At 36.7% G+C, this 27,939-nt stretch overlaps 7 protein-coding genes and 1 non-coding gene across 11 annotated transcripts; 4 read left to right on the top strand and 4 right to left on the bottom strand.

The window, feature by feature from the left end:
* The first annotated feature begins 6 nt into the window (after positions 1–6).
* Positions 7–1,461, top strand: LOC18605916 (large ribosomal subunit protein uL6). Its single transcript, XM_007039230.3, has 3 exons — positions 7–459; positions 1,002–1,124; positions 1,203–1,461. Exons 1-3 carry the CDS (start codon positions 85–87, stop codon positions 1,287–1,289), a joined length of 585 nt encoding a protein of 194 aa, XP_007039292.1. The 5' UTR covers positions 7–84; the 3' UTR covers positions 1,290–1,461.
* Positions 1,462–4,296: 2,835 nt separating this feature from the next.
* LOC18605914 (WAT1-related protein At5g07050-like) lies at positions 4,297–6,689 on the top strand. The gene is made up of 6 exons (XM_007039227.3): positions 4,297–4,684; positions 4,903–5,082; positions 5,198–5,456; positions 5,562–5,720; positions 5,819–5,970; positions 6,174–6,689. The coding sequence occupies exons 1-6, from the start codon at positions 4,512–4,514 to the stop codon at positions 6,358–6,360; spliced, it is 1,110 nt and encodes a 369-aa protein (XP_007039289.3). The 5' UTR covers positions 4,297–4,511; the 3' UTR covers positions 6,361–6,689.
* A 2,592-nt stretch (positions 6,690–9,281) lies between these two features.
* Positions 9,282–10,920, top strand: LOC18605912 (WAT1-related protein At5g64700-like). The gene is made up of 4 exons (XM_088804880.1): positions 9,282–9,455; positions 9,570–9,828; positions 9,931–10,441; positions 10,575–10,920. The coding sequence occupies exons 1-3, from the start codon at positions 9,439–9,441 to the stop codon at positions 10,111–10,113; spliced, it is 459 nt and encodes a 152-aa protein (XP_088661006.1). The 5' UTR covers positions 9,282–9,438; the 3' UTR covers positions 10,114–10,441; positions 10,575–10,920.
* Positions 10,921–11,482: 562 nt separating this feature from the next.
* Positions 11,483–14,880, bottom strand: LOC18605911 (cinnamyl-alcohol dehydrogenase). Of its 3 annotated transcripts, none has more exons than XM_007039217.3 (7): positions 14,739–14,880; positions 14,132–14,226; positions 13,677–13,790; positions 13,365–13,595; positions 12,307–12,592; positions 12,066–12,216; positions 11,483–11,988 (listed from the first exon to the last, which is right to left on the bottom strand). In XM_007039217.3, the coding sequence occupies exons 2-7, from the start codon at positions 14,218–14,220 to the stop codon at positions 11,792–11,794; spliced, it is 1,068 nt and encodes a 355-aa protein (XP_007039279.3). In that variant the 5' UTR covers positions 14,221–14,226; positions 14,739–14,880; the 3' UTR covers positions 11,483–11,791. The 3 variants fall into 3 exon arrangements, with proteins under 3 accessions (XP_007039279.3, XP_007039278.3, XP_017973889.2); XM_007039216.3 differs by having other exon boundaries at positions 14,693–14,834; XM_018118400.2 differs by having other exon boundaries at positions 14,687–14,828.
* Positions 14,881–14,895: 15 nt separating this feature from the next.
* On the bottom strand, positions 14,896–15,083 carry LOC148763831 (U2 spliceosomal RNA). The gene has a single exon (XR_016025618.1). It is a non-coding gene; the product is annotated as a U2 spliceosomal RNA (small nuclear RNA).
* Positions 15,084–16,501: 1,418 nt separating this feature from the next.
* Positions 16,502–18,396, bottom strand: LOC18605910 (tumor necrosis factor receptor family protein). Its single transcript, XM_007039215.3, has 2 exons — positions 18,041–18,396; positions 16,502–16,995 (listed from the first exon to the last, which is right to left on the bottom strand). The coding sequence occupies exons 1-2, from the start codon at positions 18,257–18,259 to the stop codon at positions 16,768–16,770; spliced, it is 447 nt and encodes a 148-aa protein (XP_007039277.1). The 5' UTR covers positions 18,260–18,396; the 3' UTR covers positions 16,502–16,767.
* A 1,284-nt stretch (positions 18,397–19,680) lies between these two features.
* LOC18605909 (actin-7-like) lies at positions 19,681–22,708 on the top strand. 2 transcript variants are annotated; one of them, XM_007039214.3, is made up of 5 exons: positions 19,681–19,816; positions 20,739–20,811; positions 20,903–21,296; positions 21,383–21,996; positions 22,403–22,708. In XM_007039214.3, the coding sequence occupies exons 2-5, from the start codon at positions 20,752–20,754 to the stop codon at positions 22,466–22,468; spliced, it is 1,134 nt and encodes a 377-aa protein (XP_007039276.1). In that variant the 5' UTR covers positions 19,681–19,816; positions 20,739–20,751; the 3' UTR covers positions 22,469–22,708. The 2 variants fall into 2 exon arrangements, with proteins under 2 accessions (XP_007039276.1, XP_007039275.1); XM_007039213.3 differs by having other exon boundaries at positions 19,816–19,952.
* A 1,137-nt stretch (positions 22,709–23,845) lies between these two features.
* LOC18605908 (RING-H2 finger protein ATL79-like) lies at positions 23,846–24,775 on the bottom strand. The gene has a single exon (XM_018117868.2). The coding sequence runs from the start codon at positions 24,631–24,633 to the stop codon at positions 23,998–24,000; it is 636 nt and encodes a 211-aa protein (XP_017973357.1). The 5' UTR covers positions 24,634–24,775; the 3' UTR covers positions 23,846–23,997.
* Positions 24,776–27,939: the final 3,164 nt, after the last annotated feature.

The following is a 27,939-nucleotide window of genomic DNA, read 5'->3' as shown; positions in this document are numbered from 1 at the left end:
AGGTTTAAGGTTTTTCTAAGGTGAGTGTCTTGTGTTTTCTGGTCGAAGCCGCCTCAGTGTAGAGAGAGCCAAAAGCCAAACGAAATGAAGACCATTCTTTCTTCAGAGACGATGGACATACCCGATGGGGTTAGCATCAAAGTGAAGGCGAAGCTGATCGAGGTTGAGGGACCCAGGGGAAAGCTCACCCGCAACTTCAAGCACCTCAACCTTGACTTCCATCTGATCAAGGACGAGGAGACCGGCAAGCGCAAGCTCAGAATCGAGGCTTGGTTCGGTTCCAGGAAGACCAGCGCCGCCATCCGCACCGCACTCAGCCATGTCGAGAATCTCATCACCGGTGTCACCAAGGGATATCGATACAAGATGAGATTTGTTTATGCTCACTTTCCCATCAACGCCTCCATTACTAACGGCAACAAGTCCATCGAGATCCGTAACTTCCTTGGCGAGAAAAAGGTCCTCTCCCGCTATATGTCTGCATATATTTATATTGGACCGGAATCTTTTCGATACCGTTGCGTTTTTTCGTGTTTTTCTTTTCGATTTAAGGAATGCATGTTAGATCTCTATTCCGTGAATACTCGTTCGATAATGTTCGGTTATACATATATATTCTTTGGTTTATGCTTTTGATTTCAAATAATCTTCTGTGAATGTTTGCCTATCATATTTGTCAGTAGAGGCATGCTGTTTTAAATGCCTAATAACTTAAGTAGAACCTTTTTATTATAAAACTTAGTATCTTTTACTGATGCGTAGTTATTGATAGCTAATGCTTTTGAACCAAATTATACCTGCATTGTCTACTTAGGAGAACAGAGGGTTTAAGGAACCAAACGTGAACCGTGTTGACTCTTAGACTTGTCTTCCTATAACTGTTTATAGAGTTTGAGATGTTTCTTCTATTTCTAGGTCTTCGTATTTGTTTGGCATTTCGTCTTTAACCGTTTAGATGTTTCTTCATATTAATATGGATTTGTCTGTTGGTGTTACATCAGGTGCGTAAAGTGGATATGTTGGAAGGGGTTTCTATTGTTCGATCTGAGAAGGTCAAGGATGAGATCGTTTTGGATGGTAATGACATCGAACTTGTCTCACGCTCAGCAGCTTTGATAAACCAGGTACTCTCCCATTTTGAATTTTTTAATGCTTATATTACATATTACATAATCTGACTGTTGTATGTTTGTTTTAAACAGAAATGCCATGTGAAGAATAAGGATATTAGAAAGTTCCTTGATGGTATCTATGTTAGCGAGAAGGGCAGGATCGTTGAAGAGGAATGATTGCTTAAGTCATAGTTATAGTGCTGTTTTACTTAGTAATATGTTGGACCTTGGTTTTTGTTTTCTTTTTTGTCTTTCACTGGATTCCAGCTGCTGCAGATTACAAGGATGTTTTCTTTATGTGTTTTTCTGAAAATTTTGGATATCTATTTGATCTCTGGTTTTCTGATTATGTCAAATTGCATTTTAAGTATTGTGTTGGTTTATAGAGCTATTCTCAGCATTCATTGTCTGCAATTGCTTAAGTGCCAAGTCTAATAGCTTTGGACTTCCCTAACTCTTACCTTACGAGTTTGTCAAGAATCAAATTGTATCAATTCTTTACTGGCAAATTCATTTCCTCCTTTCCTTGTTTTGAGTTTGTATTGTTGTTGACCTCAATTTATTTGAGATTCAGTTAAGTGAGTCCATTCTCATTTTTATATTTCTGTGTGTAGTTGGTGGCTGATGATGCTACCGGAGACTTGTATCTTGTTTGCTCTATATTCGGTCAGTGCTCTGCAGCCTTCTCTCGCGTAGTTTCAATTTGTTCAAAGGCTCCAACCGGGTAGGAAAAACTCATATTTGGGGGTTCCCGTTAGGCAGGAACCCACGGAATAGCAATTACTAGTATTTTTTATTCTTGATGATAGACTGTAGTTCAAAGCTATTGAGCTTTCACTTGAGAAACGAAATAAATCTAAATATCGGTAATAGCTTATCACCCATGTCATTCATTTTTCATGCTCACAAAGGAAAAATATAATCTAAAATTTGGATCTGATGATGGTTTCTGATTGCTTCGAAAATGGCTAGCTTGAATTTTGAGTTGAGATGGGTAATGGTGAGCAATTGGGAGGATTCTTAATGCGTGTTTGGCCTGGACCTCTTGAAAGTGGAAATTATGTCGAATAAGATTTTTGAGAAGATTTTTAAAAAATATAATTTAATAAAAAAAGTTTAAAGAAAAATTTAGTAGGGGAGTTTTATTTTTTTTTTAAAAAAAAATACATTAGGTTTTCAGGAAATATCCTTATCTCTCAACTAATTTCCTTCTCATTTTCTTTCATATGTAAATTATTTTTTTGTTTTTATAAAAATTAAGAGAAAAAAGATTCAAAATGTAAAACTGCATTTAAATATTATTTGAAAGTCTCTTCGCCAATTACTGTACATCTGGAATTGAAGCATCATTTGTTTTGTTTTTGGATTTTTTTTTATTTTAACATCTAAAATTGTTTTATAAATTCAAAATAAACTTATTTTTATTAGATGAATGAAGATGGTATGAATACTTTTTATGATAATTTTAATTAAAATTAGAGTTTATATAATTTATTTGATTAAATCGTTTATCAAACAATTTTAATTTAATTTTAAAGTTATTATTTTTTTATAAAAATTTTATAATAATTTTTAAATTAAAAAAAATTAGACCAAACGGAATCTTAGTTAGAGAACCAGAAAGTGAATAAATTCCAAACATGGTTAGCCAACATCATTGGTACGGCAATGGCCTAAGAAACCAATTCAAGGATTTGGGTTGCCTTTCATTTCTCAACTTTTGCTAAAGTGGCCTAAGTAACCAATTCCAAGTTCAAACACATGGAAATGTGGCCGCCGTTTGAAGAAGTTGGTTCTCTTACTAATGCGTACGTGAAATATGTGTATTAGTGGTAAGTTAGAAGAGATTACCTCCAGCTACATCTTTGATTAACTTGAGTGTTTTCCTTAACTGTTTTTTCTCCCTGATCTAAGATTGCTTCTAGTCCCTGCCATTTGCCAACCTTTTCAGTGATAAAACATTACAAGGTACGCTTGCAGACATATTCAGAAACTTTCTTTATCTTGCCTTTTTATAGACCTTCCTTGTGGCCTAGTCGGCTTAATTCAAATCCCTTAGAGAGAACGGATGGAATTCCATTTAGGAGGGAGGCTGTATTCCTATTATTCAGTTTCTGGAATGGATTATTAGCTAATGGAGTTTTCATTCTCTACATCTCATTAAGATATATTTAAAAAGAATTAATAAATTAATAAGATAATGACAAAAAACAGGTGTCAAGTACATAGAATAATAGTCCTATATAGAAATTAGGGCACTTTTTAAATGGAGTGAGAATCCATGTTGTATTCAAGAACAGCTATTGATCCAAAAGCAAGTAGGATGAAACACAACTTTACAGAAGGCCAATATTTTGTTACGAATAAAGTGAATCGATGTCACATCGATATCATTTTTGAAGCCGGTATCACCATTTGTATGGATTAAACAAATTGTTGAAATTCTCTAAGTGATAGATTCCAAAATAGCCGTATATTCTTTGATGAGTAGGATGTCAGCCAATTCTTCAGTGATGCCTGTATTTGGTATCTTAAAGAGAATATGAAGAGATGCTTATGTCCTATGCCGGGCAACGTAAACCAAGAAATGTGCTTTTCTTGTGTTTGAGGAGAATACCAGCTCTGCCTGGTTTGAAGATGTTGAACTATATCCTCTTGCAAGGATGTTTATTCCTGAAACAGAATGGTTTCAGTACAAAAGAAGAGACAATCAATGAGAAAATCGTGTCCGAGCTTTCAGAAAACCAACTTCGGACAAGTGCGGGCATCATATTCCTATCCTGATTCTGAACTCCACTACCTGCTTGAGTAAGTTGAGTTTAGTGTTAAAATGTGTCATCCCGCATGCTATAATATAGCTATATGTTGGAATTTCGTTTTATAAAGAAAAAAGAGAGAGAATATGAAGTAAAGTAAAAAACAGAATGAAGACATCAATTTAAACTATCGTTTTTTATAAACTTACAATACATAAAAGGATTTATAATAAAAATATCACATAATTTTTTTTTTAATTTATTACAAGTTAATCATCTGAAATGAACTATATTAATGATGAAATTAAAATTTCACATTCGGAACAAAATTATAAAATTAAAAATATATATATTTTAAAAATTTAAAAGGCCTAGACCCTTGGTATCACCTTCGCTCCGCCATTGGGTATTGAAACTGCAAGATTATTATACAAAAGAAACAATATATCACAATACTAAGTCTGTTATAGGTACAGCTATAAATATTTCATGTCTGTTGCTTTTCAAAAGAAAATCTTCAATTTTGATCTTCAAGTTTCAACACCATAAACCCTTCATCCGCGAGTGGCAGATTTGGATCCTCGACCAATATAAAATCAACCCATCTGGCCATTGCTGGTTCACTATAAGCAAGTGTCCAATCATGAAAAACTGTGGTTTTATCGTGGCAATGGTCGTAGTTCAATTTGCTTATGGTGGATCTAATATTCTCATTAAAATCGCCCTTGAGAGAGGCCTCAATCAGTTTGTCTTAATCGTTTACCGGCACATAATTGCCATGCTTTTGCTAGCCCCCCCTGCTTATGTACTTGAAAGGTAATCTAACCTTACGACCTTGATTCTTTCAATACTTAGATCTTACATGTTTTACTGCGTTTTTCATATCAAGGTAGTGAACCTGTGTGTAATCTTGCTCTGCCAATTGCCTGAATATAGCAGAACCTTACCATTTCTTTCAAGAGCTCGCAAGAATGTGAATAACTTGTTGTAGTGCGGATGTAACAATGACTCGTTATTTTGAATTTGGAATGCAGGAAGGAGCGCCCTTCGCTTTCGGTGTCAGTGTTCGGAAAAATATTTTTGCTGTCATCCTTAGGGACTACTATTCATCTTAATGTTTACTACGCTGGTTTAGCTTACACTTCTCCGACTGTAGCAACTGCCTTGGGCAACGTTATCCCAAGTTTGACGTTTGTCATGGCAGTTTTGCTCAGGTAAATATAAGATTCTTGAATTAATCATGGTCATCCACTTTTTAGCTTGATCTTTATCTCAATCTAAGCTGACACCTTTTTTTCTAGCAATTGCTTTCTTATGTTGTCATGTCAGGATGGAGAAGGTGAAGATTAAAAGTGCCAAAGGGGGAGCAAAGGTATTGGGTACCGTTATTTGCATTGGTGGTTCACTTGTTTTTACCTTCTGGAGAGGAGGGTTCCAATCGAAAGGCTTTGTAGACAGGCCCTTGATAAACATCCACAGCACAAATGCTTCTCATGGTGAGTTTAGGCATGGAAACGAAAGCTGGATCAAAGGTTCTGCTCTTTTTCTTGTCAGTTACATTGCATGGAGTGGATGGCTAATTCTCCAGGTGAGTCGATTCTCCATTCAGTATGTGACTTCAAATATTTTTTTTATGTAGATATCATGGATGATTTTCTTTTTTCTTGTTTTGGTATCAATTTCTCCCTAGCAGGCTACAGCATCCAAAGTCTATCCAGCTCAATTATCACTGAATGTTTTAATTTGCTTCATCGCATCCTTGCAATCTTCTGTTCTTGCCCTGTTCTTCGCTAGAAATCCTCTCTTGTGGAAGCTGCAGTGGAATGTGCAGCTTTTAACCATCATTTACTCTGTAATTGTTCTATTCAGAATTCAACCAACTCCTAAAGTTCAAGCTAGTAGCTTGAAATACTTCTTGCATGATTTTGCTAACAATGGTATTTGTTATAGGGAGTTGTGCTCTCGGCATTAGTCTACTATCTACAAACATGGTGTATCAGTAACAAAGGACCAGTTTTCGCAGCAATGTTCACTCCACTGCTCCTTGTCTTTGTAGCTCTATTCTCTGCAATTGTTTTTGCAGAGCGTCTTCACTTAGGCAGGTTAGTTATGCTAAGAATAATTTCTTCCTTCCATTGCCTGTTCACATGGGTCTAATTTGGCCACAAACTGATTCAGGCAGTTCACTGCAAGTTCGTACTTTCTCACTTCTGTTAAAAAGATATCTCCAACTAAATGAAGTGGAAGAAATTAAGTGTTCCTAGCGTGTTGGCTCATCAATTATTGTGTTTGGCAATTTTTCCAGCTTGGTGGGAGCATTTCTCATCATCTTGGGACTTTACCTTGTACTTTGGGCCAAAAGGAGAGATAGTTTTGTCTCTGGAAATACAAAGGATGGAGATGACTTCCCTGATGATAAAAAGCTAGTGATTTCAACGATCAATTGCACCTTAGCCAGTGATAAATCTGTCAAAGTTGAGGCGATAAACTGAGAAAAATTCAGTTGGCCATGGTGACTAATGTGCCAAGACTTTGGATCATGGTGATTTTGATGAAGTAGCCAGTTGGTTAGATGGTGCTTATTCGTAGTAAAGGAATAAAGAAGACCGCGAATGCGTTTGAATTTTGGACGTCTTTCACAGATGCTATCTAAGATTAATAATCTGAAGTGCAGTGCAGGCAGGCATTAATGTTTTTCTGAGGAAAATAGTAGCCTGCATATGTTATCATGCCACGCACAAAAAAGGCGTCAATAAAGAGATAACTCTGAAAATTCCGCAAATTTCTCTCAACAAAATAGTGAAATAAACTTTAGTTTATATTTTCTGCTTCATTCAAAGAGCAGATACTGCTAGTCACTTATTACAGCTTAATTGCTATAAACCAGTTGCATGCCTGCCAAAAAGTCAGTTTAAGTGCTTAATAACATCGACAAGGTCAAAGCATGAATTGCAATTAAAACAAACAATGTTGAAATACCTGCATAAAGACTTGTAGGACTGAATTTGACTTCACCTGGGAACGCTTAAAGGACATAGATACCAGCAATTTTCAGGAGTGACATGTAGGGGTCAAATGGATGGTCGCCAGTTGCTGTGCCAACTCTGAAGACCAACGATTTTTCTAGGCCCTGCACCCGAAGAATCAGCTCCAGAAAGTTCAAAGATGATCATAGTATCAGAAAAACGAGCTCCTAAGAGGCTACACTCTTTACCCTCATCTGCTCTTGGTCAGAGGAGACAACAATTTTGTCTGCACCAAGCAGATTCACAGCTTCCTCTTTCTTAGCTATGCTTGTGCTGAAGACTGCTACATGCAACCCGAAAGCCTTCCCAAACTTCACTGCCATGTGACCAAGACCACCAAGGCCAATTACTTCTATATATTTGCCAGGCTGATTCATGTTATGGCGCAGCATTGGTGCATAAAATGTGATTCCAGCACACAGCAAAGGTGTGAGGCCAAAGGATAGTCCGTGGGTATCTGAAGCAGTACCTGTTGACTCGAGTCAAAAACTAATATCTTTAGCTGTGGTATTGTTGGGTAAAAGCCTCTGGAACATTAAAGAACAAGTAACAAAATCAAAGCAAAGGATAACTAACTCTAGGCAGGGACGGATCAAACTGTTTCAAATGTTTAAGCCTCGCGTTTGTTTCATGGTATATTTAACACAACAGTTAAGACAGCAAACAGTGTCTCAGTTAAATTAAATTCAAGCTTCAATTTTCCCATCATTTTAAGGATGTGAAAACCACAAAAGACTGCCTGTTTGATTATTAGAATATGGAACTGAAAAATTAATAAATAGCTTCAAGACGTGTAATAATGTTATTTTTGTAAAATTTTATTCGTCTCATTTATAATATATAAAAAAGTTATCAATATAAAAACTTTGAAGGAATAACGAAGCCTAGTGATTGATAACATTTTGTGCTAATGAAATTATCCATGGAGTACGATAAGATTATCAAATTTCTATAAAATTTTTCTGCAGCAAAACGATATAAAAGAAAAGTTGAATAATTTAGGAAAGGAACGAGAGATTGTTGTTTTTGTTATTTTTTAATTCGTTCTATTGTTTTCAAATGAAAATCATTTTATAGACATAAAAGATTATACAACAACAAATGACCTAAATACTCGAATGTCATAATTTTTCTTTTATTTCAATATGGGATTGGATCCATATTTATTTTCATTGCGCCTCAATGCTGAAGGAAATATCAACTATAGTAGTCACTATACAACCATGAATGGATAACAAGGTAAATGAACATTTTACCATTTAATCCATCAAAGACCAGATTAAAACATCATAGAAAATGTATCTGAACGATTCTACAGAGATTAGCAATCAGGGCCTGCGTCTATTGATATCTTTATATATTTATTTTTAACTTTTCCAACATAAAGTGGACAACAGCAATTGCCCGATTACATTATAGGAAAAGGACCACAACCAGTTTTATTTAGTTTTTCTTGATCCCCTTTGCAGAAGGCTTATGTAAGTACAAAGCACAACTTCACCACACGTCTTGTATTGAAGTTTAATTTTAGAAAAGTAAAAGCACTTACGATTTGAACTCTCAGCACCACTTTACGAAAAACTCAAAACAAAGGAAAATTCATATCCTGGATTAAATTCTCTATGTTTTGGGATTTAAAGAAAAGCTTCGTCCAATATGCATACAATATAATGGGTTACGTGTACATCAATATAAGAGGAATAAAGCAAAAACAAATTATAGCATGGAGAGGTGAACAGCTCACTACTAAGCACTAAGATTGCAAGGGCTGTACAATGCCGTCTTGTATTAGTAAATCATCACGAACTATATATGTCTGAGGCCAATATTTCATTAACTTTATTAGCATGGATTTCCAGATCACTAACCTTTACCACTAATGGTGATTACAGCTTAGACATGTAGAATTAACTGCCTTTTACTTTACCTGGTAAACTGCAAAAGTGGGGTATCCTATTCTTGATGTAATTTTTCCTAGAAGCGGTGGAGATTGATCCACCTCCAATATAAAATCAAGCCATTCTATCTGTTAGTTTATGTTTGGGAAGGGTATAACCATGAAAAACTTTGGTTTATGTGTTGCAATGGTGCTGCTTCAATCGTCATATGGTGCATCAGTAATCCTTGTTAAAGTTGCCTTTGAGAGGGGCCTCAATCAATTTGTTTTTGTGGCCTACCGGCATATAATTGCCATGTTTGTATTAGGCCCCTTTGCTTATGTGCGCGAAAGGTGAGCCATCCGTAACAATTTCTTTATTGATTTTTGCTCTATTTTTCCTTGCAGAGTGGTGATTGAGCGTAGTCTTTCTCAGCCAATTGCCTTGGTAGAGCAGAATTTGTTTACATTTATTTTGCTTACATATACTGTATTTGGAAAGCAGGGAACAGCGCCCATCACTTTCATGTTCACTGTTTGCAAAAATATTTTTGCTCTCATCACTAGGGACTACCATATACTTCAATGTCTTCTATTTCGGTTTGACATATACTTCTCCAACAGTAGCTTCTGCCTTGAACAATGTTATCCCTAGTTTGACATTTCTCATGGCAGTTCTTCTCAGGTAATCTTTACTTGGTAATATTTTCTTTTCCATCTCATATTCAGGTCAGCCTTTTAGCTTTACCATTAGTTCAGCAGAAGCATTTCTAACAGTTGCTTTTCTTTTCCTTTCCAGGATGGAAACGGTAAAGATTAGAAGCGCTGGTGGTCAAGCAAAAGTACTGGGAACAATAATCTCCATTGGTGGGTCACTTGTTTTTACCCTCTGGAAAGGAGGGTGTCAGTTGAAAGGCTTTGTGGACGGGCCTCTGATAAACATCCATAGCACCAAGGGTTCTGTAGGAGAGTTAAGGCATGGAAAAGAAAACTGGCTCAAAGGTTCTTGTCTTATTCTGATTAGCACCATTGCATGGAGTGGATGGCTGATTCTCCACGTGAGTAGATAGATACGTGGCTTCTAATATTACGATTCAACACGACATAACATAAACTTCTAAACGGTTTTTTCCTTTTTGGTGCACTTCGTTTCGTTACAGGGAACAGTATCCAAAGTTTACCCAGCTGAGCTATCACTGAATGCTTTGATTTGCTTCATTGCATCATTGCAATCTTCTTTGGTTGCGCTGTTCTTTGCTAGAAATCGTCTTTTATGGAGGCTAGAGTGGAATGTGCAGCTTTTAACCATTATCTACTGTGCAAGTATTCTTGTTCATATCTGATTCAGAACTGAAATGAACTTAACCACCTAATTTACACCTCATTGTCATTTCACATGAGGAAAAAAAAAGGTCGAACAAAACTTGCTGGTCCAAATCGGCAATAAATTTGTTGGAAAATGGAACCAATCCATATTTTATTTGCATGCATGTGCTAACAGTGTTAGCATTCGTTATAGGGGGTTATGGCCACAGCGTTAGCCAACTACATACAAATACGGTGTATCAGCTACATGGGACCAGTCTTTGCATCAACGTTCACTCCACTGTGCGCTGTCATTGTAGCAATATTTTCTGCAATTGCTTTTGCAGAGAGACTTCACTTGGGCAGGTAATTAGTTATATTGACTACAGTAAGGGTTTTTGTAAATCTAATGTTTGTTAAAAGTAAAGCTGTAATCCAATGAGAGGGAGAAAAAGTTCATATTTCCTGTTGGCTCAGTACATCTTGGCAATTTTTTCAGCTTGGTAGGAGCATGTCTCATCATTGTTGGTCTCTACATTGTACTTTGGGGCAAGAGGACAGACAATTTAATGACTGGAAATGCAGAGGATAAAGATGACCTCGGTGATGGTAGAACGCTTGAGATTTCGGAGAACGCTTGCACAGCAACCACTGATAAATCTATTGCAAGTGAATTAAAATGCTGAGAGATTGGATTTGCTCTTGCCAAAATCTTCAGTCATCAAGACAGGAGACTTTTTGGACCCTCTGAAATTGCTTGTTGCTCTATTATATATGCTACCGTTAATGCTATGGTAATTGGCATAAATAAGAATGTGATTATACTCTGAATATGAAGATTACAAATGAAGATCTTGGTTGTCAATGAGAGATTATTTTGAGACAGTTTAAAGATGTCAACTCAGATGAACAACCTTAAATGCCCTCTCAAGAAAGAAAATACTCTGCAAACATTTTCATGGCACAAGCAGGATGTTAAACAAATTTATTGCGACAATAACAAATTAGTTTATCTGATCGAAAAATTTTGATTTTGTCATAGAGTAACAGCTTTCAAGCTTAATTATGTCCTGAACCTCTTAAAAAAGATTCATACAGTGTGGCCACATTCCTTCATGTCCAAATTAGAATAATACATCAATTTTCAGATCTGCTACTCCTCATATAAGATTAAATTGTATCAATTGCTACTTCCTGATCTTTCCACGATAACAAACCAACACATTATGACTGCTAATTGCATTAAATTAACAGCTGGCATATATTTGCTTATAAATCCACTTAATGGACAGAGCATCGAGGAGTGTGTGTTTGCGTGTGAGTGAGTGCGTGAGTTACTGAGAGAGAGAGAGAGACAGAGAGAGATCTTTGCCAAGTAATGTTTCCGGACAAGCATAAGAACAAAGAAACAAAATGAAAAGATCCACTATGAAAATTTCCATTAACACTCCCAAGTCTTGACTGAACCAATTTTACATAACACACTTCTCTTCACTGACAGAAATGATGCTGCTATTGACTTATTTCAACTTAATCATTAATCTAGTTACATCGAACACAACATACTAAACTTTGAGGCATTCTTCACAGAAGTGAATGCCCACCATCTATCTAAATGACAATAATCATTGTACATGTGCATTATTGTATGTGCTTCAATATGTGGATTTATAAGTCTGCATTGCATAAGATAAATTCATTTTTGCTGCCATGATGTCATTTCAGGGTGTTCTCAATGTCAATCACAAACCTGTACTTAACATCCCTCTTTATTAGCCTCTCAAGAGCTTCATTCGCATATTGAATTGGAATTACCTCTATCTGTGGGTAAATATTATGAGCAGCACAAAAGTCTATCATTTCTTGGGTCACTTTTGTACCCCCTGTTATGCTTCCTGAGACTGTTCTCATACCTGCCAAATGGTCAATTCAGGCATTTAGTTTACACTCAAGCGAGCACATAAAATGCAACACAAATATCGTCAAGTACCCATATTAAGGCTTGCAGGACTGAATTTGACTTCACTTGGAAACCCAACGAGGACATAAACACCAGAAATCTTCAGGAGTGACATGTAGGGATCAAACGAATGATTACCAGATGCAGTGTCAACTATAAAGTCCAATGATTTTGATAGGCCCTGCACTCAAAACATCAGCTCCAGAAAGGGCAAAGACTCAAATAATTACACAGATGAGCTTGCAAGATGCTAACATTCTTTAGTCTTTACCTTCATCTGTTCTTGGTCAGAGGAGACAACAAATTTGTCTGCACCAAGCAGATTCAGAGCTTCTTCTTTCTTCGATATACTTGTGCTAAAAACTGTCACATGCAACCCAAAAGCCTTGCCAAACTTCACTGCCATGTGACCAAGACCACCGAGCCCAATCACTCCTAAAGATTTTCCACTGTGGTTCATGTTATGGCGCATCATTGGTGCATAAACAGTGATTCCAGCACAAAGCAAAGGTGCTGCTGAAGCCAAAGGATAGTTGCTGGGTATTCTGAAGCAGTATCTGTTGATTCAACACCAAAGCTAACATTTTCATCTTTGGTTGATTTTGGCTAAGGATGTTGAGATTTAAACAAAACAAGTAAATAAAATCACAGCAAAAGTTAACAAACTCTAGATACAGAAAGATCAAATTGTTATATACTATTAAATCCATGCATTTGTTGTGTAGCATCTTTTAGTTGGCAATTATTAGATAATCAAATTTTAAGTTTCAACTTTCCTATCATGTTAAGGGTGCAAAAACCACAAAAAGTGGCCTGCTCATTGCTCTTCAATCTAGAAGGAGATATTAACTATTCTTTTCCCTAATGGTCTAAATCATACTCCAGATTTATATGTATAACAGCTCCAAATTGAAGTGCAGATATTGGAATGCACTCCTATGACATGTCTTATGTGGCAACATAAACCCCAAAAAACCTTATATCGTCCAACAAGGAAAATTATCACAATGCATAACAAACACAGAAAACCAGATTGAACCATAGTTGTACACAGTCAAACCACATAAAATTGTTAATGAGGATTCTTATTACAGAAGGGTGTTGCAAGGTTTTAGAGGGCAAAAAAGATACTCAGATATGACTTGTATGAAATAGCTTCAAGCCAGACCAAAAAGAGTCATCAAAGAGAGAAACAAAAGGTAAATGCAGCTTATCCTGTATTTGCAGATCTAACTTATCATTTACCCTAATAACCTTTAGAATACAAAAAGAAAATAAAGGAACAAAACAAGAATTACAGCCATATAGATACGATGATGAAATGCTTGCCTTTCATGGACAACAATATAGCTAGAATATCCGCCTTTTGTGACTGTTCCATCCTCATCAATACCATTAAAAGTGAAAACCGACCCTTTAACACAATGAACTTCAACACCATCATTGCAATACTCACAATCTCTGCATGAGTTGACATAAGTTCCCACTCCAACAGGATCACCCACCTTGAAGCGGCAAACATTTGAACCGACCTCCTTCACAACACCAGCAATCTCATGCCTGATATAGAAGCAATTATAATATCAATATCAGCTTAAGAAAGTTTAGGAACTATTCACAATTCACAATCAAGAAACATACCCGGGCACCAAAGGGTACATTGAATCTCCATTTTTATTCCTAGACCATATGACATCAGCATAACAAACTCCACAGTGAGTAATTTTTATGGAGACATCGTCACTTCCAAGAGGCCTGAATAAAGTTTACACAACAAAAACATGATCAAAGTAATGTAATTGAAAGATCATCAAGTAATGTGTGAATTGAATCATCTTTGTCAGGTGTTCACCTTCTTGGCCAATGTCAATGACAGATACTTAAACTTGCTGTCCTAATCACACAATAATGAGGCCAAGAACATGAACTTGGCATAAAGTTTAATAATTTTTAATAATCAAATGAATGAAAGGTGCTACAAGAAACAAGCCTTACAAACTCTGTTCAGTCAAAATGGCAATAACTTGAGACTAACAATGGCATATCGGTTGTATGGCTAATAAAATCCAATTTCAAAAAAAAAAAAAGAAACACACCTGCGACTGAATTTGTACGGTGATAGAGCTCCAGATGGATCTCTGGCGGCCCAGCCAAGGCAGTCCTCGGTTTTGGTCTGAGAATCCATGGTTAACTAATCCATAATAGAACAATTCAGAGTCAGCTTTCTTTAACAAAAATCGAATAAGAAAACCAAAAAACAGTACAGTATATAGTGTGTATCAACATTCCAGGATTCGTTTTGTTTGACAAGGGAAAAACAGAAAAAAGATTCAGCATCCAAATCCTAGAATTCAGACCCTGGCATCCATCTGTCACTATTGTAGTTTTTTTGGGACAATCAGAAAGGTTTTGTTGATCGTACTGGGAAAACGAATTTGAACTATGTAGACTGTGGGGTGAGATTTGGTTTGGTTACAACTAAGTGAACAATTTATGCTTCGTGTGGGATTCTGCGTTGTACTCCGAAAAGTCAAAGAAAAGTTCAAACAAAAGCTGTTTCCTCAGTTCTGTTTTCCCAGTGTTCTATCCTAAAGTTTGACACACATGAAGCGAGACCAATGTTCTATCCTAAAGAACAAGAAGAAACTTACCCTTACCTGAGATTAATCTGAGGAACAACACAAAGAGACAAACTCCTCCTACCTGTACTATGTTTTCTGATCTCCAAACCCGTAGCCCTTTCAACGCTTGTAAATCCTACGACTCTTCTTGTCCCACGCAATCACTTACGTCACCTCCTTCCCTGGAATGCAGGGCAGGGGCTGATCATTGAGCTTTTTTCTAGTTTTTTTTTTTTTTGGTGGGGTGCGCCAGGCCCGAGCTGTAGTGCAACACTTGGGCGACGCGCGAGAGCCCCGATAGCAAGCCACTGTGGTGGACGCTCCCCCTTTAAAAATTCATTTAATATCATGTGGACCGATGACCCGCGTATCAGATATTAAACTGATAAGAACAGATACTACACTTGAGCTTTTTTCTAGTATATATGTATATATTGAACATTTTCTTTAGTGGTATTTATATATATATATATATTTTATGAGTCAGAAGTTAATATTAATTTTATGTGATTTTAAACTCAAAAAATAGAATTTAATTAAATTTATAACACATTTTTAATCCAAAAAATATATCTTATAGATGATTGAAGGTCTATATTTGTATTATCAAGATTTACTCTATTTTTTATTGATATCAAATATCACTAATTAGAACTTAAACCTAACATCATACGATCTTAAACTCTAAAAATAGAATTTAAATAAGTTTATAAATCACGGATTTATTTTCTCAATCTAAAATATATGTTTGATAAGTAATGAAAAAACTCATATTTATAAAGTTAAAACTCACTCTTCTCTTACTAATGTAAGATATTATATAATCGTAAATTAAATGAGTAGTTACCTAATCAATTATTATAATTCTTTTTATAAGATATGGATATTGAATATTGGTATGTGACATTATAGTTATTATTACAGCTCTCTAATGATTGGGTAAATTTTTTATTTGTTGTAATGATTGTCTTAGAACTTACAGTATGAAAATTCATATTTCATTTTTCATCGATCATTCACTAATAGTAATTTTTTTGTTTCCTATATATGTATGATTGCATTTTCAAGCGCTTATCATGTTTTCTTTACTTTAGCACCTAAGAGCTCAATAATTACCAGTAAATGTGAACAGTTATTAGTGTTTGGACTGCTTAAGTGCAAACCAACCAGAAGCCTCCCAGGTGATGCACACACGTATGCAGTGACATCAAAACTTTGTTTGCTTCAATTTGTATAACTTGGAAAGATATTTTCAGCTGCCAAGCCAACCCATTTATTTTTTACTTATCCACACAATCACATTACTCCACTCTTACCTCATAGCATATGCATGCTTGAATCAGCAATAGATATTTGGTTTTCCACACCATATGCATCACTACAGACTTCAAGCTACATTAACTTACCAATATACCCCGACATCATTCCTATATCACTGCTAGCAAGCATTAGGGAGATAAGAGTGTCGACAAACAGGAGTGCTACACTATCTTGCCCAAATCAACCAAACTTCCAGCAACTTCCTGGTTGAGACTCTGAGTCTGAGGGGAACTTCTGCCTCAACATACACAACCATCTCTCCTCGCCCTTCCTATGAATAACAGAAACAGGAGGAAAAACAGCAAAATTTTCAACATATTTCATGATCGTATTGAAATCTCCACCCTACAAGTCTGACATCGAAACCGATTCAATCATAAAACAATGTAGGCCACCCAATTTGAAAAAATAACCACAATTTTTCCATCCCAATATCCAATAATAGTCAGCAGACACATGAAATATGCCATATTAGCTGTTAAGATAAGTAGAATAAAATCTTCACAAGAGGAAAAGCAATCTTAGTGGCCAGTTCAAAACGCTGAATGCATAACCATTAACCAGGTAAACATGCTTATCATGTTTCAGTCCATCAGACCAGATTAAAACTCATCAAAGTCGTATTCAAAAAATTCTATTGAGAAAGTAAGAAGGGGCCTGCAACTAAAAGATTAAAATAGGAAAACAACAGACAAAACATGGTAGAAGCATTCGGCCAAAAAGGAAGATTCAAATCAAAATGGATCTTGCATAGCAACAAAATTGATTGCAGGCAAGAGCCAAGATACATTTTATTTAGATTTCTTCTTTCTTTTTTGGGAAGGCTTCTTGGTTTGCAGTTTAAGCTCTGAAGGGCTTTCTAATTGGTTAGTTTGAGGTTCTTCAGGCAGGGTACAGTGCAAAAATTTCTTGCTGGACCCAACTTGGTTACAGAACAACTTTAACATTCTTCTGCCCCGCATCCATTTGAGCATTATTTTCATGTGTGTTTTGCTATTTAATCCACCAATACCAGCTTCCTGTCATTAGAATAAAAAGCATCTAAATTAGAAACAAGAAGCTTGTATAAATATACAAGATTAAATAGCATTCTATCTTTATCATAATGTTTTCCCTTCTTTCACTATAAAGACGAGACCCCATGACAACACAATAAATGCAAAGCAGAATGATGGTAACCTGCACAATGCATGTCTGAAGTAGAGATCTAGAAGAGTGCATGATATCCAACTGAACACAAGTACACAAGTAAATGTTCCTAATATGCAGTATCACATTATGCTAGAGATCCAATCACCAAGGTGCTGAAAATTCGACTGCCTTGCTTGGCCTTGCAAAGCACATATAGTAACCCTTTTCCACGTATAAAAGGCAATAACGGAAACTGACTAGGCAAAGGGCTCCCACTGTGTTTACCAGAAGTTATTGACCCTAACATGTCCCCCTGCTTACACCCCTTATGCATAAAGGTGTAGACATAATCCATGTGATCAAAAGGAAAGGAAGAACTCAATACATCATCAGAAATTGACAATATTAAAAAGGACACAATACAAAATAGAGAAAAAGAATTACAGCGTTATCAGAGTAGTTGGTATGAAAATACTGAAGCCAAATAGGCAACTAATTCATTAGCAAACTCAATGCAATTAAGTGGCAAAAAGATATTGAGAAAATGTAAACAAAGATTGTATCAAATGATGATACGCGATATCAACTAATTAATACCAGTGAATTCGCCTCTTTCAGTTCAGAATGCTCTGGAATTATATGTATACAATTCATGGAAAACTTTTGACATATCAAGAAAATAAAACGATGTTAAAAATCAGTTCTTAAGTTCAATTTTGTATCCACCAGGCAAGAAATGCATGCTGAATGGAAGGGAAAAGTAAAACCTTCTGCAGCTATAAACTTGAGTATCGAGAAGTCAATCAAAAGCAAGGCGAAATGATGCAAGTTGGGGGAGGCGCTGGGCAATTTTTGAAATGATAAATCACAAAAATAAAGTAAATAATAAAATTTAATAAAAAAATAGAAGAAGGGATGAAAAGAAAGAGGAACCTTGGCGTGGATCCAAGTGTTGGAGACGGTGAGAGGGCCGTGGTCCTTGATGATGTCGTAGAGAGAAGTGGCGATGGAACGAGCTTCTGGAATGGGTACCTTTGGGTTGATCTTTCTCACATTCACTGCCCTACTCCTCGACATGTACCGAACCAACAAACTCCCAATGCTACCATGCCCTCCCTTAATGCTGTTCTTCACCACCCCTGCTAACCACATCTTCCTTTTGTTTCCGATTACTGGTTTTCTTCCCCAATTTTTCCCTGCTTATTTGTTTGATGATTCTTCCCCATTTTGGGATTATTCCGATTTCAGGGTTTTAGGAAACCCAAGCAGGAGTTGGAGTAGGACGTGTTTGTCACGTGGACTATTGGGCCAGTCTTTGTGCCTTTTTGAGCTTTCTTTAATCAATATGGGCCTCCCTTTCAGTCACTTCCTTTCTTCTTTTTATTTGGGCCAGGCAATGTAATGCTTCCCATAGACTTTGCTCTTTTTTATTTTAGTGTAGGCATTATTGTACTATAAAGAGTATAAATTTTGATAGGATTATTCTATTATGGGTGATTTATGCAGAACTATTAGTAGGAGAGTGTAGCTTTTAACTTATATATTTCTTACTTTATGTAAAAATGATTAAATGCGTGATAAGAAATTTTTATGTAATCATTGAATAAAACTACCATTCTACACTCCACAGAGCACTACATACAAAAATTTCAAAGAAATGTATACTCAACTTTAGAAAATAGAAATGAAAAAACATAATAATAAAGTTTATAAAACCAACAAGCTTATGTTACGAGGTTAAAGCAAATTTTACTTGATACGTGTAATTCAATCGTTTAAAAAAAAACAATGAGACATTAAATTTTTTATTTTATCATTATTTTCAAGTAAATAATAAATAATTTTTAGAGTTATCATTACCTTTATTGTAAATGTATCAAAGACACCATTTATTAAAAATCAAACACAAAATGGGTAATTGGTGGCTAAGACTCTTTATTCTTTTTCCCCTCTTTTGTGCCTTCAACAGTGTCTTAGCCACCAATAATGCAATTCACTCACTTTTTTGGGTAATTGGTGTTTTATAATTGTATGGTAGACAATCATGTAAAGGTAAGGCACATTATGACTTCTTTCATATAAAAGGGGAAATTGGCCATTGGGCATATATAAAAGAAATATGTAAAGGCAAAAAGAAGTTTTAATTATAAGTAAAGAGGGCATGTCGGTTGCCAAAAAAAAAAAAAGGCACATGCTGGGGAAAAAAGTATCTCTCCTTTCTCAATACAACTAAGGGGAAAAACAATGTACACTTTGCTTCAAAAATGTATCACAGTTGTATTGATACTTGGGGCCTTGGGGTTGAAGATGCTAAAATTAAATTAAAATAACATGAAGAATTTTGGAAGAAAACCAAAAAGATGAGCAGTTTAACAGAATTAAAATAAGAAAAAAGAAAGGGAAAAAACTTGAAATGAAAAATATGTGGAAAACCAAAAGAATAAAATTAAAAAGCTTTATAGTCTTGGAGGAAAAGAAAAGAAAAAAAAAAAAGGGCAGCGGTCCACTTGCCTTTGCCGCAGGCCCATCCCGCAGTATCCACCTGGCATCTGGGACCTGTCTTTACTTTCTTTGTTTTTTTTTTTTGGTCCTTCCCGTGGGATTGAAGAAAAAGAGAGCACTGTTCAGCCCACTATCCTAGATTCCCCTCCTTACTCTTCGCATTTCGTCTGAATTTTGCCTTCATCTCTACTTCATTTCCACTCGCAGGTTTGCTCATTCCCTTTTAAAGTCTTTTATTTTTATATTCGATCCATCTGCTATTTTTACCATCACGTTTGTTGAGGATTTAAATTCCTCCGAGGTTGTTATTAATAATTTAATTGTAATAGTTTTGGTTTTTCAGGTGAACTTCTTCTTCTCTAGCTCCCAGCTGTATGCTCTGTTTCAATTTCTTTAGATTATGGATTATTTTTTACTCTTTCACTTTCCGGTTCTATCAACTTCATTTTTTATTTTCTGAAAATTCCATGTTTTTGAGTTGCGATTCTGCTTCTATCAACTTCCATGTTCAATTCTGGTAGCTTGAGGGGCTGAAGCGCTCACTTGTTGGTGTGGTTCAAACTCCACCGCATGTGCAAAATTTTACTAGTATTGTGTATAGGAGTTACTACTGAAACCGTTTTGTTCATCACCGTCTGTTGAGTATTATATTGGATATCGATCTGCTTGAAAACTTGTTTATGGATTTTGATGATCGGGGTCTTTAATTTTCTAGTGACAGTAACTTTTAGTTACTAAATACAATTCATTAGATCTGTGACTAGATGGTGCTCGAATTGAGAATTGCGATGAAGTTCTTCAAAACACCACCTTCTGGATATACTCAAATTGACAGTTTCCTTGATTATATGCTTTATTTTTAGAAAAAAAAAAAAAAAGTGTTGACATGTGGATTTTGGGGGTGTCAAATAATTTTTCTGGGATTTATATTCACTTTGTAACACCTGCTCTTTAGATGTGCTTACTCACCTACACGTGGTTACTCAAGATGTCCGAGTTTTAGAAAGTTTATTTCTTTCCAAAGTCCAAAGTTTTTAGTGTCCTGCATGATGCTCGTGCACTCTTTTCTTGAATAATTGAGGGACTGCAATATATTCAAATGGATAATTTGGTTGTTTTCCATTATTAGGTCAGTCTAAAGTATGGCAGACACTGAAGATATTCAGCCTCTTGTAGTTGATAATGGGACTGGAATGGTTAAGGTGAGAACAATCAGTTAGTCAGTTTCTGGTGTCTTTGCTTTTCACTTTAAGGCTGTAAGATTTAATAACCCTCACTTATTTCCTCAAACAGGCTGGATTTGCTGGAGATGATGCTCCTAGGGCTGTCTTCCCTAGTATTGTTGGACGGCCTAGGCACACAGGTGTCATGGTGGGGATGGGACAGAAAGATGCCTATGTGGGGGACGAGGCTCAGTCCAAAAGGGGTATACTCACATTGAAATACCCTATTGAGCATGGTATTGTTAGCAACTGGGATGATATGGAAAAGATTTGGCATCACACTTTCTACAATGAGCTTCGTGTTGCTCCTGAAGAACATCCTGTTCTCCTTACGGAGGCACCTCTCAATCCTAAGGCCAACAGGGAGAAAATGACACAGATAATGTTTGAAACATTTAATGTTCCTGCCATGTATGTTGCAATCCAGGCAGTTCTATCCCTTTATGCTAGTGGCCGTACTACAGGTTTGTAGCAGTAGTATGATTCACTTGAGACAACATGATGCTCCTCAAAGTTGAATGCTAATTTGTTATAATGCTATTATTTTCAGGTATCGTCCTGGATTCTGGTGATGGGGTCAGTCACACAGTTCCTATCTATGAAGGTTATGCACTTCCCCATGCCATCCTCCGGCTTGACCTTGCTGGACGAGATCTAACAGATGGCTTGATGAAGATCCTCACAGAGAGGGGTTACTCATTCACCACAACTGCTGAACGAGAAATTGTACGTGACATCAAGGAAAAACTTGCTTATGTGGCACTTGACTTTGAGCAGGAGCTTGAAACTGCTAAAAGCAGCTCTTCAATTGAGAAAAGCTATGAGCTACCTGATGGTCAGGTAATAACCATTGGAGCAGAGCGTTTCCGTTGTCCTGAGGTCTTATTTCAACCATCACTCATTGGAATGGAAGCTCCTGGAATTCACGAGACCACCTATAATTCAATCATGAAATGTGATGTCGATATTAGAAAGGACTTGTATGGTAACATAGTGCTTAGTGGTGGGTCCACCATGTTTCCCGGTATTGCTGATCGTATGAGCAAGGAAATCACAGCTCTTGCACCAAGCAGCATGAAAATTAAGGTGGTAGCACCCCCAGAGAGAAAATACAGTGTCTGGATCGGTGGATCTATTTTGGCTTCCCTTAGTACATTCCAGCAGGTATGGAGTATATTGCTTCACAGTCGTGTTTTCGTTTTAATTTATCTTTTGTTTGCTGTATGAGAAGAGTAAATCTAATTCTTGATTAATGTGAAAGGCTCAAGATTTTATGCTGAAAAAAGAGCATCACCTTACACTATTGAACAAAGAGACTTGCCTGAAACTTAGAAGAAAGCAGACGATGCTTGTTCAATTCATGCTCTCTCTTCCCCCACAAAAAAAAAAAAAAAAAGCCTGTACTAGAAAGAACAGATTAATGTGCTTCTATCTTACGTTGAATGCTTCTGATGATATAGCATTTTTCATAAATGAAGTTCTACTTATTTATACTTGGAAATCTATTCAGGGTTCAGACAATGCTTAATTCTAATGTTTTGTTTTTTTTTTTTTTGGGTGTTGAATGTAGATGTGGATATCAAAGGCAGAGTATGATGAATCAGGGCCTTCCATTGTTCACAGGAAGTGCTTCTAGATATGTGCTTGTGTTTTTTTGCTGTTTCCATCTGCATTTTGTGGTTTTGGATTTTCGGATTGGTGACGGTTAGTTTGGCTTGGTTTTCATTTTTGTTTTTGGTTTGATTTTTTGTTTTCATCCTTTACGGATGTATGAGATAACTTAGTCGATATGTATGATTATATGCTACATTGTTTTGTAGTGTTAACAGATAATTATTGTATTCTATAATGATAGCAATGTTGCCTGGCTCAACAATTATATATGTAATGTGATTTTTGACTGCAGTATATCTTAAGCAAGCCAAAAGTTAAATGTTTTTGTTTTTGGTTTTGCAGTAAGGGGTATTTTTAGGTTAAATATTGATGCATTCATGATTTTACTTTCAGAGTGCTTTCACAAGGATAAAATCTTGGTTGATAAAGAAAAGGACTCTCTTTCTTTTATCAATTGGATTAATCCGTCTAAGTAAAAGGCTGGTGAGTTCCATTATATAGTAGGCAACCATCAGTCGATGCTTTTCAAGAATGTTGGTTACTCTTGCGTAGTGTGCCCGTATAGACTTCAGTGCTCTTATCTTCATCATCATTTTATATTTGTCCCAGAAAGTCTAAAAGTCAGTTGCGTTACATTGCCGAAGCAGTGGTGGGGCAGTGTTGGGATTATGGTTTGCACTTGTTAATAAAATAAGGAAAAGAGATTTTAATCAAAGAATGCTTTTGAGAACGGATTTCTGGCTTGCGATCTATTTGTAGATTGCATGAGAATTTTGATTTGGTCAGTATTCGTAATACTCCTAGTGGAAGAGAATTTAAGGATCTTAAAATTTTAACAGGGAAATATTATAGTCCAATTAAAAACCGAAGGCTTAACTGATCCACTCGAGGAAGAATTGGGCTGCGGTTAGGATCAGAAAGAAATGGGAAGCAGATGGAATTGGAAATTTAGGGCCCAACTCCAACCATGTACACTGTACAGGTATAGCTAGTGCAGGAAGTCCAAATGTCTTCCAATAGAGAAAGAAGCTTTTAGTTGGAAGTTAAATACCGGAGGCAAAGAAAAACAAAAAAAAAAAAAAAAAGGAATGCCAGAGGCAGAGAACTTGCTAAATCATTGCCGATCGTCCCTCAAAACACTTATCATCATTAGAAGCCCGAGCCTAAATCTGCGATTATTTACCAGAAAAGCAACTGGAAGCTGCCTCAGAACGTATGTTACCGTGTCATTGAATGCTTGCTAAGATATCTCACGCTTACGGTACCTACTTAACAGAGGCCTTTCTAATTTCATAGATCTGTGCTTTCGATCTCTCCAGGTCCTCTTAATTACTATAATTTTCCTACATCCTTAAAATTCAGTTTCTTTTGTCATAAATTATGGGTACAGTTCTTGATATCATTTGAAGTTCTCCAATTCGTACGTAAGAATGGTATTGAATGTTAAATACAGTGTTGTACTGGTTAAATGAAAAAAGAAAAAAACTTAACGAAAGAAATATGTTAAAGCCAATTGCATACATACGCTATGAAGAAGAGCAAGCAAAGCTGCTACGGTTCCCGTTCCCGCTCGGGCATCACTGTTTGCGAACTGCTATCGACGCATTGGTGGGTAGTTTCTTCGGAGGATGGAGATGGTGAAAGACAACTAGAACGGCAAGTGGGACAAGAGAAGTGGGAAGACAACCACTGCTGGATACATTGTACATGGAATCCATGCTTACACTTTGCCAACACTTGAATGCCCTCTCCCTCCACGAATTCAGACAAGCAAATTGCACATTCAGCCTCTGCTCCTGCCAGCTTCAACCCGGTTGTGTAAACCAGCGTCGGAGCTGCCACCATGCTTGCTGCAGCTACCTCTGGGACAGGCTTTCTCTGTTCAAGTTCTTGCTGGGTTTGGGGAATGTTGTTGTGGCGAAATTGGCGCGGGCGGCCACCACCGCCACGTAGAAAGCAGCGGATGGCTGCGTTAAGAGCCAGCGAGCATATTAGAGCACAGAAGAGAATGATTAAGACCATGGCTGCGTTAGCTTCAAAGTCATTTGAGCTGGAGTAAGGCCGCCACCCGCAAGTATGGGGGTTACACGTTGAGGTTGAAGTGGAGGACAATTGTGGTTCCCCGGAGGAAAGCGGTGGAGACATGTGGATGAGGTGCTGCGCGGTTTCTGCTGGCGGTGGTCGCATTTGGTTTCAGTATAGTGTTTCCTTTCTGCGTCTTCTGCAAAGTTCCCGGTCTGGGGTTGTACGGGGTTATGACTTCCGAAGAAAGGGGGAATGTTTTAGGAATTTCCGGGTTTTGGCTTCTGAGAGGGAGAGGGAGATTGCGTGTGAGTAGAAACGAGGATGTTTTATAGGCATATATCAGTAGGCATCAAGAAATGCATACGTGCACTTGAGGCTTAATGATTCCTTGTTGCAGTTATTAAATGCTGGTAACCTAGTGGGGTCTTATTCTTAGACCCTCCAGGCCCTTTTTCACCTTACTTTTTCTCCTTACAAATGTGAAAAAAAGCCTTTACTTCATGTTCTTTTCTTGCTTGTTTTTCAATGTTCTTTCTCCCCTAATCACATTACTATTCTCCAGGCTTATTTCAATTCTTCATCGGCTAAAGTAAGCAACAATGGTCGTTACGCAAACTTTCTCATAATGCTAGGTTCCGGAAGCTTCATCCTGTAAAATTAAATCATGTCCAGCCCCTTCTTCCCTCTCTTTAATATTTTTTTAAGAGTATATTCTACACTCTTGCAGTCTTGCTCTCTATACCCATTCCGAAATTTTTAAACCAAGTACCTAGATGATTCGACAATTTTCTAGAATGTACGCAGTATTAATGTGGCGATCGGCTTCATATATATAATAATATATTTTGCTTGTATCTCTCTCCTAATCATAGGGCAACACTTCAAACAAAAAGGTCGCTTATGCAAGTTCCACACATTTTTTGACAGCCTTGACAAAGGGTCACAATCTAACAGCCGAATAATTTATGAGAGACTTAAATGTTTGTAATGTCAGAAATAATAGTCTGAAATGAAATGCAGACGCTTATCCTTCGCCAAAGAAAAAAGCCGCCGGTAAGGATAACAATGGTTTGGGCAACTTGTTAATGACACGTTGATTAGCTTGTGGACGACATTAATGTTTCTTTTTTTTTTCTTCTTGGCCTGATGACGACAGTGTTTGAGCTAAGGTACGCCGAGAGGTAAAAGTTGTTGCGATAAGTTTGCATCAGCTTTTACACTGGGTAGACCCCAGGGAAGGCCTACGAGCTTTTACAAAGGACTGGACAAGATAAGTTGATAAGGTTTTCAAACCCGAAGTGAACCGAGATGCTGATTAGTAACTTTTGGTCGTATTAGCGGAGAGGGAGAGAATCGGGTGTCTCAAAGATGTCAGAGAGAGACGTAGACCCTTCGTAAGACCACGTAGACACAGTAACATACTTCCTTGTAAGGTGTTCCAACAAACAGAGTTATGGTTTTGTGGCATAGAAGTGGGGAGAGAGACTGAAGAGTCTGGGAAAAATAAGCTAAGGTCCACATGGAGTAAATGAACATCAAACATGGCAATGGTATTATGGCAGGACGCTGGCTTTTAGACAAATACAATCCACAGGTTGTCATTGTGGACGGCAGCCACTAGGCCCACCATCGCCAGTGCCACCAGAAACTTCTTCTGAAATCAAGGTGCGCGCATAGTGCATAACACCGAACAAGACATTAAATCAGGAAAACAACAAAGCGTGCATTTGCCCTATTTGCCTTTGCCTCCAGGCAATTGCACAGGAGCGCATCTAACTCTAATGAGTACTGACAAATCTTTTTACCTTCCCTCCATGCTCACATCTAATGCGTTAGTTGGAGGTTGCTTTCTGCAGATCACAATAATTTAGACTGTCCAGTCATTTCCTTAATTTCCTGCCTATCTAAAAATTAAAAAAGATATATACATATAGTACTAGTTGTCTAGTTGATCTTGATTCAGTTTTCCCAGTAATATAGCAAAAAGAAAATAATAGATGGTGCCTACAGAACTATATCCCATCTTCTACGGGCAATCAGGCAGTTTACTTCTCAACCAATTGATTATCTCTCTTCTTCTCTGGATATCTTCAAACATGGTATGCTATGTAGCAGCTGATATCAAGCCGGTAATGTTGAAAGCCTCGTGCGTACAGAAGCCTTAAATAAATGTTGCTTCGTTACCTGCTGCAGATGCCAGGAATCAGGATACTCGAATTTCTAATATGGTTAGTTAATTATATTGGAAAAGGGGCTCAAGCTGCCGAAGATATTCATTGATTGTAAAACGAAAAAAAACCTTGAGAATATACGTTTCTTTTCGCGTTAACTGTAATGGGATTCCATTTGGAGTTGTAGACAAAAAGCTACGTGAAGTTTACGAGAAAGCGAAAAGGTGAAAGAACAAGATTTGGATGGTTAGTCGATTACATTTAATAGATTGGATGGTTCGATCTTTTCTCCTCCTTCTTCTTCGATTGTCTGAATGCCCGTAGCTGCACCATGCTCGGCACTAGAGATCATGTCGATTCATTGGAATTGATGGGTACCCGTTGAAGGTCCTATTTAATATAGAGTTGGCTGAAAATTTCAGTTAGTTTTGGCTTTGAGTAAACCTATCCTTAAGGGCTAAGCATATTGACATTGTAGCTTGTCTTTGATGTTCCCTCCTTCCACACTGTAGTTGGAAACCGGAATTAGAGTATGAGGCTAAGTTATATACATACTGCTAAATGCTAAATAAAGCTGATGGAATGTATTTGGATTTTGGATAACTGTAATAAATACAATGACACGAATTGACTTTCGAGTTTTGACTTAATTAAGCAAGAAAGATGTTTATCCAGTTTAAAATCTTGGTAACATAAACTTGAAAATGTTCTTTCAACACTTGGTAAACGAATTTTTTGGACCTCTAGAATTGGGCTTCATTTCACTTGTAACGTGATTATTTAAATTTAAATTATAATTAAAATTTTTTCCTTGCCTAAGACATAATTAATATGTTGAAAGAGCAATAAAACAAATCAATAAATTAGCATATAGTTTGTCTAACATAAAATTAGATTAAGTTATTAAGATTTTAAGATTTTGTCCTTGCCATTGAAATAATACTTTATTAGTAATTTAAAAGAAATTATTTTCCTTTTGCTTGAAGAGATAAAAATTGGTCAAAATACCCATTAAGTCCTTGTATTCATGCATTTTGTTCAATTTAATTATTGTACTCAAAATCAAAGTAATTTAGTCATTTAATTTTGATAATTATTTCAATTTAATCTCTTTCATTAACGGCATCCAATTTTACCGTTAAAATGAAGACGTCAGCACTTATGTGGTATATTTTGATTATGTGGCATCCACACAATGACGTGACATGCCACGTGTCACCACATTGATAATGTGGTAGTGCCACGTGATCCTGATACAATGACGTGGCAATGCTAACGTGGCACTGACATATCAACA

This window comes from Theobroma cacao, chromosome 3 (assembly GCF_053813885.1).
Source record: "Theobroma cacao isolate CCN51 chromosome 3, ASM5381388v1, whole genome shotgun sequence".
NCBI lineage: Eukaryota > Viridiplantae > Streptophyta > Magnoliopsida > Malvales > Malvaceae > Theobroma > Theobroma cacao.
The sequence above is the reverse complement of the archived record's forward strand: the minus strand, read 5'-3'. Positions and strand labels throughout refer to the sequence as shown.